The sequence below is a fragment of the Galendromus occidentalis genome, unplaced genomic scaffold (assembly GCF_000255335.2).
Source record: "Galendromus occidentalis unplaced genomic scaffold, Mocc_1.1 scf7180000077464, whole genome shotgun sequence".
NCBI classification, from domain to species: domain Eukaryota; kingdom Metazoa; phylum Arthropoda; class Arachnida; order Mesostigmata; family Phytoseiidae; genus Galendromus; species Galendromus occidentalis.
In genome coordinates, this window is record NW_003805452.1 from 503,290 (window position 1) to 516,907 (window position 13,618).

A 13,618-nucleotide genomic window follows, 5' to 3' on the forward strand; every position below is an offset into this window, starting at 1 on the left:
CTTCCGATGGGAACGATGAATTTGATTCTCCTTAGGGGTCCATCATCCCTTGGTTTCGATGGATAATATATGAGTGTTCAGGCCTCCCGTCGAGCGAAATTTCAGGATCGACCTCAGCGGTGACTTTAGACTAGGATCCGGCTGGAGAATCGAGGGAAAAAAATTTCCGCGGGAATCGAGGGAAAAAATGCTGCGGATGTGTTCGATACATCCAGAGATGTTCAAGTGGCCTCTCGTATCCTATTACAGCGTAGGACGATGAGTCGTTCCGCGTCACGAAATCAGAGTTGATTTTCGGCGCTCTGAGCATCGTTTGCCTCGAAACTTCTCCCTATTGTACCCGAGAAACATACCACATGGCATCATTGTGTCGAGCCATCTTGGCGTCCGGAAAGCTGCGGACTTGAAGCTACGGCTCATTCTGCGGAGGCAAGAAAGGCTCGACGCTCTCGACTAACCCTCGGTTTAGGCGCAGAGCCCATCCGGAAACTTCATGATGAAACCCCGGTGGGAGCAGAATCGGCCTAGATGAAGACCGATATGAGGATGCTATTTTTAGGTCATCCACAAGATTCCATAGATTTTTATTTTTCGCATCTTGGGTAGAGTCAGAACATCCTCAAAAAATCCGCTCACGGCGCGATGGCTCGATTTCCTCTCCAAAGTTCATCGGACGCGAGTTCTACGGGACTTCCGTTCGAAGGAGGCCCACTCGTCTTAGGTTGACGTGGAACGATCGACCGGATACTGGAATCGCGATCATTGGTGGTCGCTTGCCAGATGTTAATCTTTCCGTGGAAATTATGAACTTTCCTCTGGTATGCTGGAGAATCTATCTCCGATCCTCTCATTTATTATCATTGACGCGAGATTCCGAGTCGTCTGTCACGGTCTCGTTGCGAAGAGGGAAAATTTTCCCGCCACTCCTACTCTGGATGGGTCCAGTGACTCCAAGGTCGAGTATGCGCGATAAGAGAACGAGAATGAGCCTCCATTCCCCTACCGGAAAACTACCAACAGTCTGTCTCACATAGACAATTATTCAGAGGAGCTTGTCGTCAGTGTCTGCATGTCCTTCGACATCTGATTCGTCATCGCTGTGGACATCGTCCTCCGGTGCGTCCTGGACAGTCTTCGGGACTGACTCGTGAACCCGGGCCAAGTCGAAGGTACAAATATCGAGATCAGCGAGCCACCCTATCATGCTGAAACGAAACAGTTCTCCGTCGTCATCCTCCGAGGACAATCTTGAAAGTTCATATCGACCCTCCCGAGTAGTCCCTGCTTCTTCCCCTCGTCGAATCTCCAGATCTGCTCGGGATTCACCCATGAAGTCCACGGAAAAACCCACCTCTCTCCATTTTCCTCAGTATCCCATATATTCGGCAGGATGTGCTTAACCTTGAAGTTATGAACCACATCCTGGTATTCTTCCCAAGTTATCGTCTCGTGAGACCCGTCGCCACCATAGCGGTCGTCGTACCGCGTATAGTGTACAGTATCCAGCATCAGGCCCAGGGGAGGGGCTTTCGGGACGTCCAACTGAAAGGGGAATTTTTCCCGTTCGGCAAGCGGAAGCGAGCAATGTCCGGCATCAGCCGAGGTCGACCTCCACAATCTTTCCCTCACCTTCTCAGGGCCGAAGGCTCTCGTGATGAAAGCCTCTGTCGTGTATCCCCTCATGATGCCAATAATCGTTCCGACCATTTTCCTGATCTGGTGAAGCATAAAGCTCTGTCCCTTCAGACGGAACTGGACGTATTCAAGCTTGCCGACCATGAACGGCGAACTGCAGTCCACTTCGAACAAGACTCTCTTAGCAGAAGCTTCTGTGTATAGTTTGCCGGACGTGAAATTATGGAAATTATGGCAACCGATGTACATCTGCAGCGAAAAAGTTCGGGATTATTACAGAGACCTGGCGACGATATCTGTAGCTTGGCCTCGTAGGCGTCGACCAAACCCTGATCGACGAGACAAACCTTCAAGAGCCGATTGATCTCTTCCACTCTTTCGGATGGCAGCCGATAACTCTCATTGACAACCTGATCGTGTGGTGTGAATGCAAAGGTGGGGCAAATGTAGAGGTACGTTCTCGCGTCGGCATTGTTCTTCGAATTGAAGTTCTTAGTTACGCGTTTGAGTCCTATGACCCGAATCTGATCTACCAGGTGCTCATTGATCTTCCTGACCATTTCTTCGGGTGGCTCTTTCGTGGTAGGCAGCTTCAGCGAGAGAATTTGACGGGCGGCAGAGACACCTGGAATGGAGCTGCATGAAATCTCGATTGTCGAGCCCTTTCTGGAATCAGTCGAAATCGTCGTCTTCGGATCCGTGCCGGGGCGCGTATCGGGAAGCACGAAATGATGCGGATTATATGATGCTCTGTCAGGTCGTAAATTATTCGCGGAATTCGAAGTAGTTTCGAGAATCTTCTCAAACCTTTGTCAGTTCTTGCAGCCCTCTGGAAGGATATGCCCTGTGGGTATTCGGCGCTCTCCGGCGTTATGACGCCGGCTTTCACGCATGCTTCGAGCAAATCTCCCTCTATCGTCTTGAAACCCGGATTCTTCTGAAGTCCCAAATAGCCTTTACCACAATAAGTAAGGCACATTGCGAATTTCTTTAACTTCCATTTCTGTTCGGTGGCTTTCGTCTCCGCCGAACCGTCCGCTGTCACCTGGGGAGCATTATTCATTACTATAGCTTCGGACGCTTGGGTGAGATAGGTCCTGTCTTTCTGAGGCGACACTGATCACATTAAAATATTTGATGCATACAATTTGACCGACTGCTACGACTTGTATCAGCGTCTGATACAAGAGCTCACAGAAGTGAGCACCTGAACCTGAGCGTACCTCATCCAATTTCGGCTTCTTCGCCTGATTTTCTGTAACTTCCACGACCCCCGACTCAGCTTCACGTTTCTCAGCAAGTTCCGGCATAATCGAAGTGCACCAGGATCTCAGCGGAACTAAACGACACAGGTCGAAGAACTTCGCGGGTCGATTCCTCACGATTTCGGCGCACAGCATCAGGCCCAGAGGAAGACGCTCTCGACTCCTCGGATATAGTCAGAGTCCTAATCGCAGTCCAGATAAACCAACAACAATATCGGAAAGAAAGAACGAAAATGAATCGGGGAGACAATTCTGCGCACGCGGGAGGATAGCCAGTGCGGGAGAGAGTTCTCCGGAGAGCAACACGATGACTGAATGCTAGAAACAAACAGTTATCCGGTCCCTGTGAAGGTTCTGCTGTGGAAGCCGCGCCAGATAGCCGTGACGGGATGGCTCCTTCTCAAAATCCCGCAGTATTGGGATCTTTTTGAGTTCTGTCGGGATGGGAAATGTTAATGAAGAATGAAAAGATGACACTGGATAAGGAGACTCCTCGGGAGCGACTCTGAGCAGCGCGGGAATCGCTGTTCTTCTGCTTCGAATTCTCCAAATCTCTCCGCAATGATTCTCCATTCGTCCGCCTTGAGTGCATGAGCACTCGCGTCCGAGATTTCGAGAGATCCGATAGAAGTATCCCTGACCCTCAGCACACCATTTGGTATGATCTTGGGACTTTGGTATAGCGGCGGACGGAAAACAGGTTTAGGACTGCGCAGTGCAGTAGTCTATTGTCTTCAATCGCCACGAGATTCCGCCGCGAGAGCTCGGAGTACATACAAATACAAATGTTGTCCGCCGAGACATGCGGTCTCGATGAGCGATAGCGCTGAATCGTCGCTCCTTCCTAGAAAACGTGTTCAATGGGCATGATCGATGAGATGAGCTTCTTCCGCGCAGCTCGCGCGCGGGGTTCTGAGCAGGCTTGGGGTCGGGCTTGTAGCATCATCCTTCGATCATTGGTATCGCAGTGCACTCGATGCATGCGAGCATCTCCGTCCCACTCGACGAACTCTCTGAGTTAGCTCGATTTTTGACCGCAGATGCTTGGGCTTGTGGACTCGCTAGCATCGGACTCCGATGGATCGCAGCGTCGCTCTATTCCATCCTCTTGCTCATAGCGACCAGTCACGGAAGATGACCGCGTGGATAACCGCGGACGCTTCTGAAAGATACGCCGCAACCTCAAGCCATGCGCCGAATCCCTCATTCCCATTGATCTTCAAGACCATCGATAAGATCATTTTCTGTCGACATCAATACACACAAGGTTCATTATTCGGTAACCTGGCGAAATCCGGTATCAATGTTTCCGCTCATGGCGGAAATTACCGCGGTGGCGATTAGCTAGATGACTCACTCAGAGCTTTCAGCCCCCTAGCCACGAGCCACGAGCGCTCCCTGTACTTGGCATCGCGAAGTCTCATGATATCCGATGGAACATGGAACTATGAAGGATATCACTCCCCCCCGGAGCAACCTCAAGCCTGGCCGATCCGGTCTGAATCGGATTCTGATACGATATCCTGGAAGGAATAATTGAGCTCTGGAAAACCGTCCATCCTTGTGGGAGACGGGGGATGCCTTCGTTTCCGGAGTCTATCAATCGAAGACAGAAGATTCATTAGGCTGTATTCGTTCAAACGCCTTCTTCGATGATCCTGCAATCGTAGGCGGCTGCCAAGAGTCCCGAGATATCTATGCTTTCTCGGCCCTTACGACATCGTCAAACATCGCTTCTCAGGCCGAGCTGTCGCTCGGTATCGGATTCTCGAGATGACTACTGTTCGCCCAGAATGCCATGCGGCAGTGTGGCGCCGGCGCCGTCTCCGTCAACAGGGCCTGTTCTGCCTGCACGGTTGCTTCTTCAAGTGGTGCTCAGAACTGAGAATCCATTGACGACTTGTCTTCGAAGAGCGCGTAGCGCGTACAAGCGAAGGGACGAACTCGACTGGGCTCTAGTGACCGGTGATCGCGTCGACATCGACGCTGCACATATCCACAATAATCTCTGTCCCAGAGCCGGTGCCGCCCATGTCGCGTCGGGGCTCGAAACGGCGGACCGGCGAGGCGACGCACGTCTTCGCTCACTTCTTCGTCTTCGATTGAAACTTGGTCATCAGCCCGGGAATCCGAGTTTTTTTGACCCGTAGCATCTCACCACGTATTCGATGAATCGTTCGTAGACTTCGTGATCGCCCTGCTTCTGCCTGCCTATTCTGGCGATCCTCATTTTTGTCGCAGATCTCTACCCATAAAACCCCTCCAACTCTGAATTCTCTATCGGAACTCGGCCATTCTGAACCAATCCTATGATCCGGGATCGCTCTCGGGCATGATTGTTCAGCAAGGAGAGTCGACTTCCACGTCGCTGACGAAGCAACAGACTGTATGGTCCGATCCTGTTCGATTCTGACGGGCGTCGCATTCACCCTCGGTTTCGGGAACAACCGAATTCCCGCCAATAGGCTCGAGAACGCAAAAATGAATTCTACGCGAACGGAAACCTGCGGTTCCTCCGCGGTTCTCGGGGCGTGGGCGTACGAAACTCATTTGATTTCGAGGTCTAATTGCAGAATCTGATTCTTGAGGGGATGCTACAGCCCTGAGCCAACGCAAGCCCCGAATTCGGGGCGGAATCCAAACGAGGAACCATGGGTAACATACTCCTCTCAAAGATTCCGGCGGTTCGATTTTCATCTGGGAAGACGCGCCATCTTGCATGTTCTTCCCGAATCCCGAAGCCCTCAACTTGGGCAGACTTCCCTCAGAGCAGTCGGAGATGAGGAATTCACGACCGATTAGGCTTTTCGTGACTGGATGCTCGATAGAACCGACTTCTTATGAACCGCAACCATTCACAAGGGCTTTCTTCCAGCCCGCCAGTCTGATGCGGACCAGGTTCTCAATTATCCATCTAGCCTCAGTTCCGCACGATCAGATTCTACAATGATCGAGCTCCCCCTCGATAAGTGAAGGCTTCATCCGAAGCCCGGCGAAGCTCGGCGCTGCTCAGAGCCAACCCACGAGCGATTCCCCCTGATTCTCGATTTTGATAACCGCGATCGGATCTTCCGGCCTCCCGAGGATTCGCGGGGGGCTGAGTGAGCAACGGTGGCACCCGCTCGACTTTTCGAACCCTAAGCTTCCACTCGGGAAATAATTAGATGGTCTCAGCCTAATAAGGCTCTTGATCACGGACCGACCCTGGAGCTCGTAAGGCTCACGATGTCTGCGAGGTTTTTTCGATAGTTTGACCGTGATTGGTCGCACTAGCGCTTAGCTTTTTCACTGTTTAATCGTTCGTTTCCACCAAGAGGGAAACAGAGGTCCCGCAGGCGACTCTGTCGGCAACATCCTCGCCGTGAGTCGGTTAGCGGCTCCGCATGGGGCCTGAAACGGTATTCCGAATCACCCCAGCTCCATCTGAGCTCTGAACGTGACCTCTCATAGTATTCCTTTTTTCGAAACAGGCGCCAAAATGAGAAGAATCCAGCAGCCGACACAGATGCTGGAGAGGAGCGCACGTGGTTCTTCCCTATTCTTTCTCAATCCGGGGCGCCGCGCTGTTATATGTTAACCGAGGCGCACGCGTCGAGCCTTTCGTCTCACGGTGGCAACGCGCGTCGTCACGGTCGCTGCTGGACGAAATCGCGTGTGCTCCAGAAGCGTTTCAAAAGATTTCGCTGATCGGGTCGAAATCGGAATGACCTCGAAATCAATGCTTCCGATGGTAAGTTCTCCGACAAGCGAGCCGAACAGGATGTCTCATTGCTAAGATGCGGAATCTCGACTCAGATTTGGTCGAGCATCCGAATGCACAACACTTGGAGACGAACTTTTGGACCTTTTCCTCTGATGGGAATCGGTCTGTGAATCAAATAAAGTACCGACTCGATTCATGCAACGTCATGGCTGCTTTGCATGGACAGATTGCCGTTCGGATGAATTTGATTCCGCTATAAATGTTTCCGACCGCACCACGTGGTGTCGCGTCGAGACATCTCCGTTGTCCTGTATATGATGAAATCAACAGTTCAGAATCCCGTGGTGATTTGCTGTAACTACCAACCAAGATCTCTGAAGTCTGTTTAGAGTAAAATCGGGGCCGCACTATGGGAAACGTGAAATCTAATGAATGCCCTTCGCTACGATTTTAGGCCTACTCACGCGCTACCCTCACGGATCGCACCACGTGGTCCAGCCCGGCATGTCAGGTTAGCGTCAGCGGATCTGTACTGAGCCCTCGACTCGATTCCATCGCTCGAGATATGCTCTCTTATCTCCGATCAATGATGATACGACCCAATAATGACAACTATGATTATTGTCGTAAAATGTCTTTCGCTCCTAGCTGATATCAATGCCTCATACGACGAGAATGAATGCTAGATCCAAACAGAAATCTTCACACCCGTTCTCGTTCTGCAGGCTGTGGATCCAACCTGATTGAGTGAAATGGGAAAGAAAGGGAATGATACGTGGAAATACAGGGCTCGGATTCCCCGGCGGAACAGGTTCGTACAAGGCTTCGCCTCCAGACGCAGTCATTTCCGAGCTTAGATGATGACTAGATGACGAGTCTCGAGGATTCTGGGTTGCGCCCCGGTTTCCTTTCCGTGAAGATTTCTTTGGCATTGACTGAAAGCGATCCGTCTCTGAAGTTGTCTGGTCCGCGAAACACGAGGATTTCGATTTCTGAAGTTCGCGATTACTCTGCAGATCCTTGTCCTGCGCCTTCACCCTGGAGTCCTGGAGAACCCTTCATGTGAAACCGTAGGTTTCCTTGAATATTACGCTCGAGCTGCTGCCAGAGTTTTTTCATCCATAGCTATTATGATGACGCGATGACGAGTCACGAGGGTTCGGAGCTAGCGGTGGACGCGGTTTTCGCTGAAATCGTGAACTTCAGAACCTGATAATGATGTTATTGAGGCATTTGTCTGATCCTAGAAAAGTTCTTGTCCGAATTCGTGCGCAGAGGTTGAGTGACACAAGGTTCTCACGCATCTCTTGCTTTCCAGTATCGGGCTCGAGGAGCTTGTCTCATATTCGAGCGTAGGAGCGGACTTTGCTGCAGACATGGATCTCTTGGGTGAGTATGCGGTGAGGAGCCGATGGGCTATTCCGGTATCTATGATGATCGGTTCAAATCTACCATTAACGGACCCACTGTGACGAACCGTACCGACCCGCGCTTCAACTGAAAATAAGCACCCGAGGTCCATATCCTACTTTTTGCGGAGAGAATCTCATGGCAATCATTCTTCCAGATCCTATACTGTCCCCAACCGATCGAGCTGAAACCTCGTGCTCACGAAGCAAGTAGGTACCATAAACACGATCTTTCTCCATGATCGAACGGGCCAGAGTCACTGGTGATTCCCCATAGGGTGCATTTGTGCTAGAGTGTCCCGGAAAACATATCCCCGGCTGCCCTGATGACACTTGGGTGGAAAATCCGCCTTAAGCTTAAGGTTCACAGCCACAGAATCTGAATTGAAACTATGTTTTTGTTCATGATGAGTCCTATTATCACCATCTTTCGCCTGATAGCGATGATGACATATATAGTTGCTGAAAATGGTACCAACCATCACTAATATCTACGAAATTTTGAGTGTCACTGATAGATCCCGTGCTTTCCAGTCGATCCGAGAGTCGTCTCGTCCTCGCTCGTTTGCTCCATCGACGGCGAGTTTCTGCACCCAGTTTGAGCGATACAGTCCCGGATGCCCGATTCCGAGAGCATAGGTTGGGCAAAAAACGGGCAAACATGACCATGAGGTTACATGAAGCCGCGGGAGCAGAACTCTGGCCTTCCCACGACGCGTCTCACGTGGGGTTCTCGACATCATGGTGCGACTGAAAGCTTTGAAATTCTCAAGGGAATAACTATGATGAATATTCATGTCTCGTTCGTATGAAATCCTGTGATTACAATTTCATCGGTTTAAACTGATCTCCAATGCCAGATCGATAACTCTCTTGCCAACGGCGTAAACTAACCAGTTCCTGTCACTCAACAGCGATGAACGTCAGCAGTCCATCCTGCATGCGGAACCAAGTGAGTCTCAGAAACGAATCTTTAATCTATCCGATCAGTCGATATCAGTGATGATCAACCCAGTTCTGCTTCTGATCTCGTTGAAGATAATCATACCAAAACCACCTGATGATAATCGAGATGTATAGGTATGGTGCCTTCCGCGAAAATTCCTCTCAATCAAGTGGTATATCCTCTACTTCTTCAGGCCTCATCACGGGGAATCCTTCGTTTCGGAAAACCGGGCCGCTCAACTCCGGGCTAGATCAATGTAAGTGTCGTGTTCGATCCAGCGCTTTCGGTCTAGAATGATGATTTCAACCCAGTTCTGCTTCTGATCTCGTTGAAGAGAACTATACCATATCGACTGATGCACATCTGTTCAGCTCTTATGGCTCATTCTCGAATCCGTCTAACGATTCCACCTTGCAGAGTGTTTGTGTATGCGGAACTCGGACCTCCCAGGCCTCGAATTTCACGCTTATTCCGAACGAGGGTGAGTACTTTCATTTCCATCTGAGAGCAGCCTTGAATCCCCTCCAGCTCCTTGCAAACGAATGGAATATTTGCGGGGCGTTTTTCGGGGAGAAAATGATTCAACCTAAAACGCGGATCGGAAGAAGCTTCCTCCTTCCATTCTGTACCTAAGGTGCGGGACAAGATGATTATTACGAAATTATTCACTCGCTTGCAAGAGTTGCAGGGATGAGAAAAAAACCTCACATGATGTACTTGACTAAACTTTCGTTCTCCTGACTATTAAGTGAATGAGAATATTAGTTCTGATGTATCTCAATGAAAATTAGAAGTCGACCCGCACTCGGCGATATATCAAGCAATAATGTCATCCCCAGGCTCGCACGATCAACCGCCGTAGTCAGCCGGAACTTCCGAATTCACCTCGAACAGGTGAGTTCTCCCGATATCCCACCACGATTTTCGCGGGCAATTCATTTACCTGGTTGAAATCTGAGTCTGTTATGATGACAAATTATAGCATATCTCATACAAGGCAGTTGCACACGCAACAAAGTCAACTGTCTCTGGTGACAAATATATACGCTATTCTGAGAGGATCTCTGCTCGGAAGAGAGAATCTGAATGGAGAGTTCTGCGCCTATGCTATCTTCAAAAGCTCATCGTTTCCCGCCGCAGGTCACGATACTCCAAGTCATGGGCTCGTCAGCTTCCTCCGGTGCTCTTCGCGAAAGGTGAGTCTTGGAGTAGAATGATTAGTAAGATCTCTGACGCACAGGATGAACCGATCCCAGCCGACAACCAAATCATGGTGGACATTACTCACCATCCTACCAATCTGACGATACTATCCCCTATTACCTTGCAAGATCTTGGTAGAGTAGATTGCTCATGATTTCGTTCCACACCTTCCAGGTCCGATTTTCCGAGCTACTTCGGCTCAACCTACAACTGGCACCTGTTGAAGGTATGTTTCGAACACCAGACGGGAGATCGATGATACCTATGATGATAAATTCCGACGGGCGGACTGAAGTACAATTTTCGTGTAGAACGTCGATATTTTATGCTGACAAGCTGCCGCCAGGCGCTTGAGAGTCGAGAGGAAAACATTCACGGGGTATATATTCTCCAGGAGACCGCCAGCGCGCAAAATCCGAACTTCGGTTCGATTCAATTTCTGATCGAAATGTGCTCCGTCCTCACCAGCGGATCGGAAAGCGTCCCCTCACCACTGGAGGAATTTGTGAATTTGTGAGTTTCCGTGTTTGATCACCTCCTCAAGCAAGAATAAATGATGATTATCAAGTTATCCCTGTCCGACGAAAACTTGATGTGGATAATATGGTGGTATTTCTGAAGAGCCTCAGAGCGTAGGCCTTGCTCGATCCCGGATTCGATCCGCCTCTCACTTCCCGGTTCTCTCAGGTACATGGATTCACGTGTAATGCTCGTGGCGGAATTCCTTCATGTCAAAGGTGTGTATACCGCTGGTCTCGATTATCCGAAGACGACCCGTGAACACATGATGATGCAATTCGACGTCCGACAACAAGTGTTTGTGGGGGTGTCAATTTGAGTTAGAACTAAGGCGGTCTGAGAACGGTCACGACTATGTTTTCATATTCGAATGTAGCGACGATTGCGATCCATTTAGGAGAAAATCACCTTCGTTTCCAGGTAATTGTACTTGGAGAACCACTCATGTGAACATGTAGTCAGTACATGATGAGAGAGATTACCGCCCCAGGCTGACCAGCATTATGGAGATTGGTTCAAATGTCCTCCTGAGTTGTCGAATTTCGCGCACCAGGCCCCGGATGCCGGATGTCGACACCCTTCTTGTTCAAAGTCAATTATTCTCATCCAGGATCGCGTTCTCCCGGAATCGAGGGTGCCGAGCCTCTCACATCCCGTTCTTTCGTTCGGCGTCGAAGTAAGTTCACGAGTTGATGAGAATTCCAGTGGAATTCTCTTAATGATGATATCCCCAGCTCTATGACTCGCATATGATTTCAACGGGCTGTTCCCTATAACTCTTTGCCTGATTCACCCGACTCGTCGGCGAGCCCTGTTCACTGTGGATGAGTCAATTTCACAGAAATTTCTTTTCCACTTACAGCTCGGCTCCCCACACGATTCAAGACGCGACTAGGAACATACGGTGAGCATCGAATCCGACTGATTTATTCGTATGAATTTGAAAGGATGACTCGTTCAGGACCACTGAAATCCATGATTACCAATGTTTGCATTTCTGACCGCCCGTCAATCCTGAGCAACATCGATCGAGACGGGAACATCGCTAATTAACCTCCCTTCACCCCGCAGATCTCCCGATCCCTCGGAAGCTTCGTTGGATGGAATGTATTCCGATCTTCGCCCGGGCTGAATCACCATCCGACGGAGGTGAGGAGGCCAGGAAACATGTCAAGTCTGCTCCCAGTCAAGATGGCAGTGCATCCCTATTCATAATCCGGACGTACCAGAGGGTGCATTCCTCCCGTCTCGCAAGGTAGGCCGCAGCTATTCGCCATGCCCTTTGAGAAGTATATTTTACGTGATGAGACTAACTTAGGACACCTCTGATCTCCTGTGATTAGACAAACTGCGTTATTGTTTCTGATAAGGATACTCCCCTCCTCGACTAGCTCCTTACATTATTCGGTCTTATCCTTAAATTGCATCATTTGTTCCCCATCAGGTGAACGACACCAAGATCTCAAGCCTCCAACCTTTCAAACGCCCAAGAGAGCCTCCTTGGCCCTCTTGTACGCGGGAGCCTAGGGTATGTGTCTTCCCCTCGATTCGGAGACTTTGAAAATTCTTGAGCGATTGAATCGGGGATGAGAGTCGTACGCAGCATATATTAGAGCCTGGAAGTTGGCCCATGAACGTCTAGGTGTCATAATGTTGCAATATCGAATGAGTGGATTGCTAGCTGAGCTCAACCCGGAGCACAGATCACTAGTGATCAAAACATCACCTGGAGGACCGTCTTGGTTCGATAGGATGTTTGCGCTTGCACACGTTGCAAATGGTGACAAGAATCGATCTTTCTCAATTTGACTCTGGTCTACTTTGGAATCGTTGGCGCTCTTCGCCACGGAATCAGGAAAGGCCAGACAAATGAATCAGGGGCAATCTCCGTACCTGCGAATCGCATGCGTGATCGTGGGCCCCGTAAGTTTGCTCACATGCTTATCGCAGCGCGAAGAGTTACCCCTCGAGCCTTCCATGTGCCGAAGCTGCCGACGTCAGACAGTGTGCGGCGCTCGAAGCGTTGTCGGGCTGATTTTCTTCCAAGTCGGCTAAACCGAACACGAGCCGAGTAAGTCCACTGTAACGTTCCAGCGGACAGGGGAAAGATAATCCGTGACACTTGAGAACACCACGAACTTGAGTGCAGGAACAAGCCACGTCTATGGGCAAGTTGGGGCGGCATTACAGGCTGCGAACCGGCTAATCTGATATGGCGAAACTGAATCTTCCTCAAAAGCTCCGCGATGTTGCCGAAATATCTCGGAGAAGAGAAGGTTGAAACATGCAACAATCGAGTTTACCGCGACGTATATCATTATCATATATGGCACTGTAGTAGAACCTCTGTTAGCCTGCTTTGCTTCCCGGGGTGGGATCAATCGGTGTCACAAGAACAAGTTTGGTTTCGCTAGCGTACCGTTCGAAACATGACGGTTGTCTTGACAGTAGGCCATACGACACACTACGAATGCGACCGTATTTCTATATGAGCCCCCCAAGTATCCCTACCCCGCTGCAATGATGAATTTCTAAAAGACAAGCATATGTCTGACCTCCACTGAGGACAACATCATGAAACTGAGAACTATAAGCGTAAAGAATTAGTGACTTATTTGTTTTCTCTACTCTAACTTTCCCGATTCCACCTCCTTGCAGACCCGTCGGATTCTGCTCACACAGAGTGCTCCCCTATGATGAAATTCCCAATTCCCCCAGTGTCCGGGTCGCCGTGCGGACACCGCTCCACCGCAAAGCGGTTTCCTCCGTATCGATGTGAGAGCCCTAGTTCTGATACAGTGAGTGGATCAATGAAAATGCACCATGTACTTGCTTCTCGGTGATGATTACCTGAAAGACAAGCATATGTCTGACCTCCGCTGCGGACAAACAAGGGGCACAACCTGATACTACCGATTTCTGCTGAATCTGGAGCTCC

The 13,618-nt window shown here is 50.0% G+C and overlaps 2 protein-coding genes and 2 non-coding genes across 4 annotated transcripts; 3 read left to right on the forward strand and 1 right to left on the reverse strand.

Moving 5' to 3' along the window:
• Positions 1-822: 822 nt before the first annotated feature.
• Pus1 (Pseudouridine synthase 1) lies at positions 823-3,035 on the reverse strand. The gene is made up of 6 exons (XM_018639909.2): positions 2,859-3,035; positions 2,443-2,740; positions 1,983-2,260; positions 1,630-1,884; positions 1,352-1,542; positions 823-1,205 (listed from the first exon to the last, which is right to left on the reverse strand). The coding sequence occupies exons 1-6, from the start codon at positions 3,033-3,035 to the stop codon at positions 1,043-1,045; spliced, it is 1,362 nt and encodes a 453-aa protein (XP_018495425.1). The 3' UTR covers positions 823-1,042.
• Positions 3,036-6,549: 3,514 nt separating this feature from the next.
• On the forward strand, positions 6,550-11,852 carry LOC100905777 (uncharacterized). The gene is made up of 18 exons (XM_018639931.1): positions 6,550-6,630; positions 7,058-7,114; positions 7,329-7,414; positions 7,620-7,673; positions 7,922-7,992; positions 8,171-8,222; positions 8,547-8,756; positions 8,927-8,964; positions 9,152-9,218; positions 9,376-9,439; positions 9,798-9,852; positions 10,099-10,154; positions 10,336-10,387; positions 10,556-10,674; positions 10,849-10,898; positions 11,291-11,356; positions 11,543-11,584; positions 11,752-11,852. Exons 3-18 carry the CDS (start codon positions 7,356-7,358, stop codon positions 11,810-11,812), a joined length of 1,116 nt encoding a protein of 371 aa, XP_018495447.1. The 5' UTR covers positions 6,550-6,630; positions 7,058-7,114; positions 7,329-7,355; the 3' UTR covers positions 11,813-11,852.
• LOC114828281 (small nucleolar RNA snR61/Z1/Z11) lies at positions 9,007-9,076 on the forward strand. Its single transcript, XR_003777110.1, has one exon. It is a non-coding gene; the product is annotated as a small nucleolar RNA snR61/Z1/Z11 (small nucleolar RNA).
• On the forward strand, positions 9,247-9,317 carry LOC114828280 (small nucleolar RNA snR61/Z1/Z11). Its single transcript, XR_003777109.1, has one exon. It is a non-coding gene; the product is annotated as a small nucleolar RNA snR61/Z1/Z11 (small nucleolar RNA).
• Positions 11,853-13,618: the final 1,766 nt, after the last annotated feature.

Bases quoted from the DNA above. Each gene is read 5' to 3' on its own strand.
- Pus1 (XM_018639909.2), bottom strand. From the start codon at position 3,035: ATGCTGTGCGCCGAAATCGTGAGGAATCGACCCGCGAAGTTCTTCGAC. The intron at 2,741-2,858 runs GTACGCTCAGGT...GTGTCGCCTCAG, and splicing joins AGAAGCCGAAATTGGATGAG to AAAGACAGGACCTATCTCAC. The intron at 1,543-1,629 runs GTGAGGGAAAGA...TTCCCCTTTCAG, and splicing joins GAGCCTTCGGCCCTGAGAAG to TTGGACGTCCCGAAAGCCCC.
- LOC100905777 (XM_018639931.1), top strand. From the start codon at position 7,356: ATGGGAAAGAAAGGGAATGATACGTGGAAATACAGGGCTCGGATTCCC. The intron at 9,440-9,797 runs GTGAGTACTTTC...TGTCATCCCCAG, and splicing joins CACGCTTATTCCGAACGAGG to GCTCGCACGATCAACCGCCG. The intron at 10,675-10,848 runs GTGAGTTTCCGT...CGGTTCTCTCAG, and splicing joins CTGGAGGAATTTGTGAATTT to GTACATGGATTCACGTGTAA.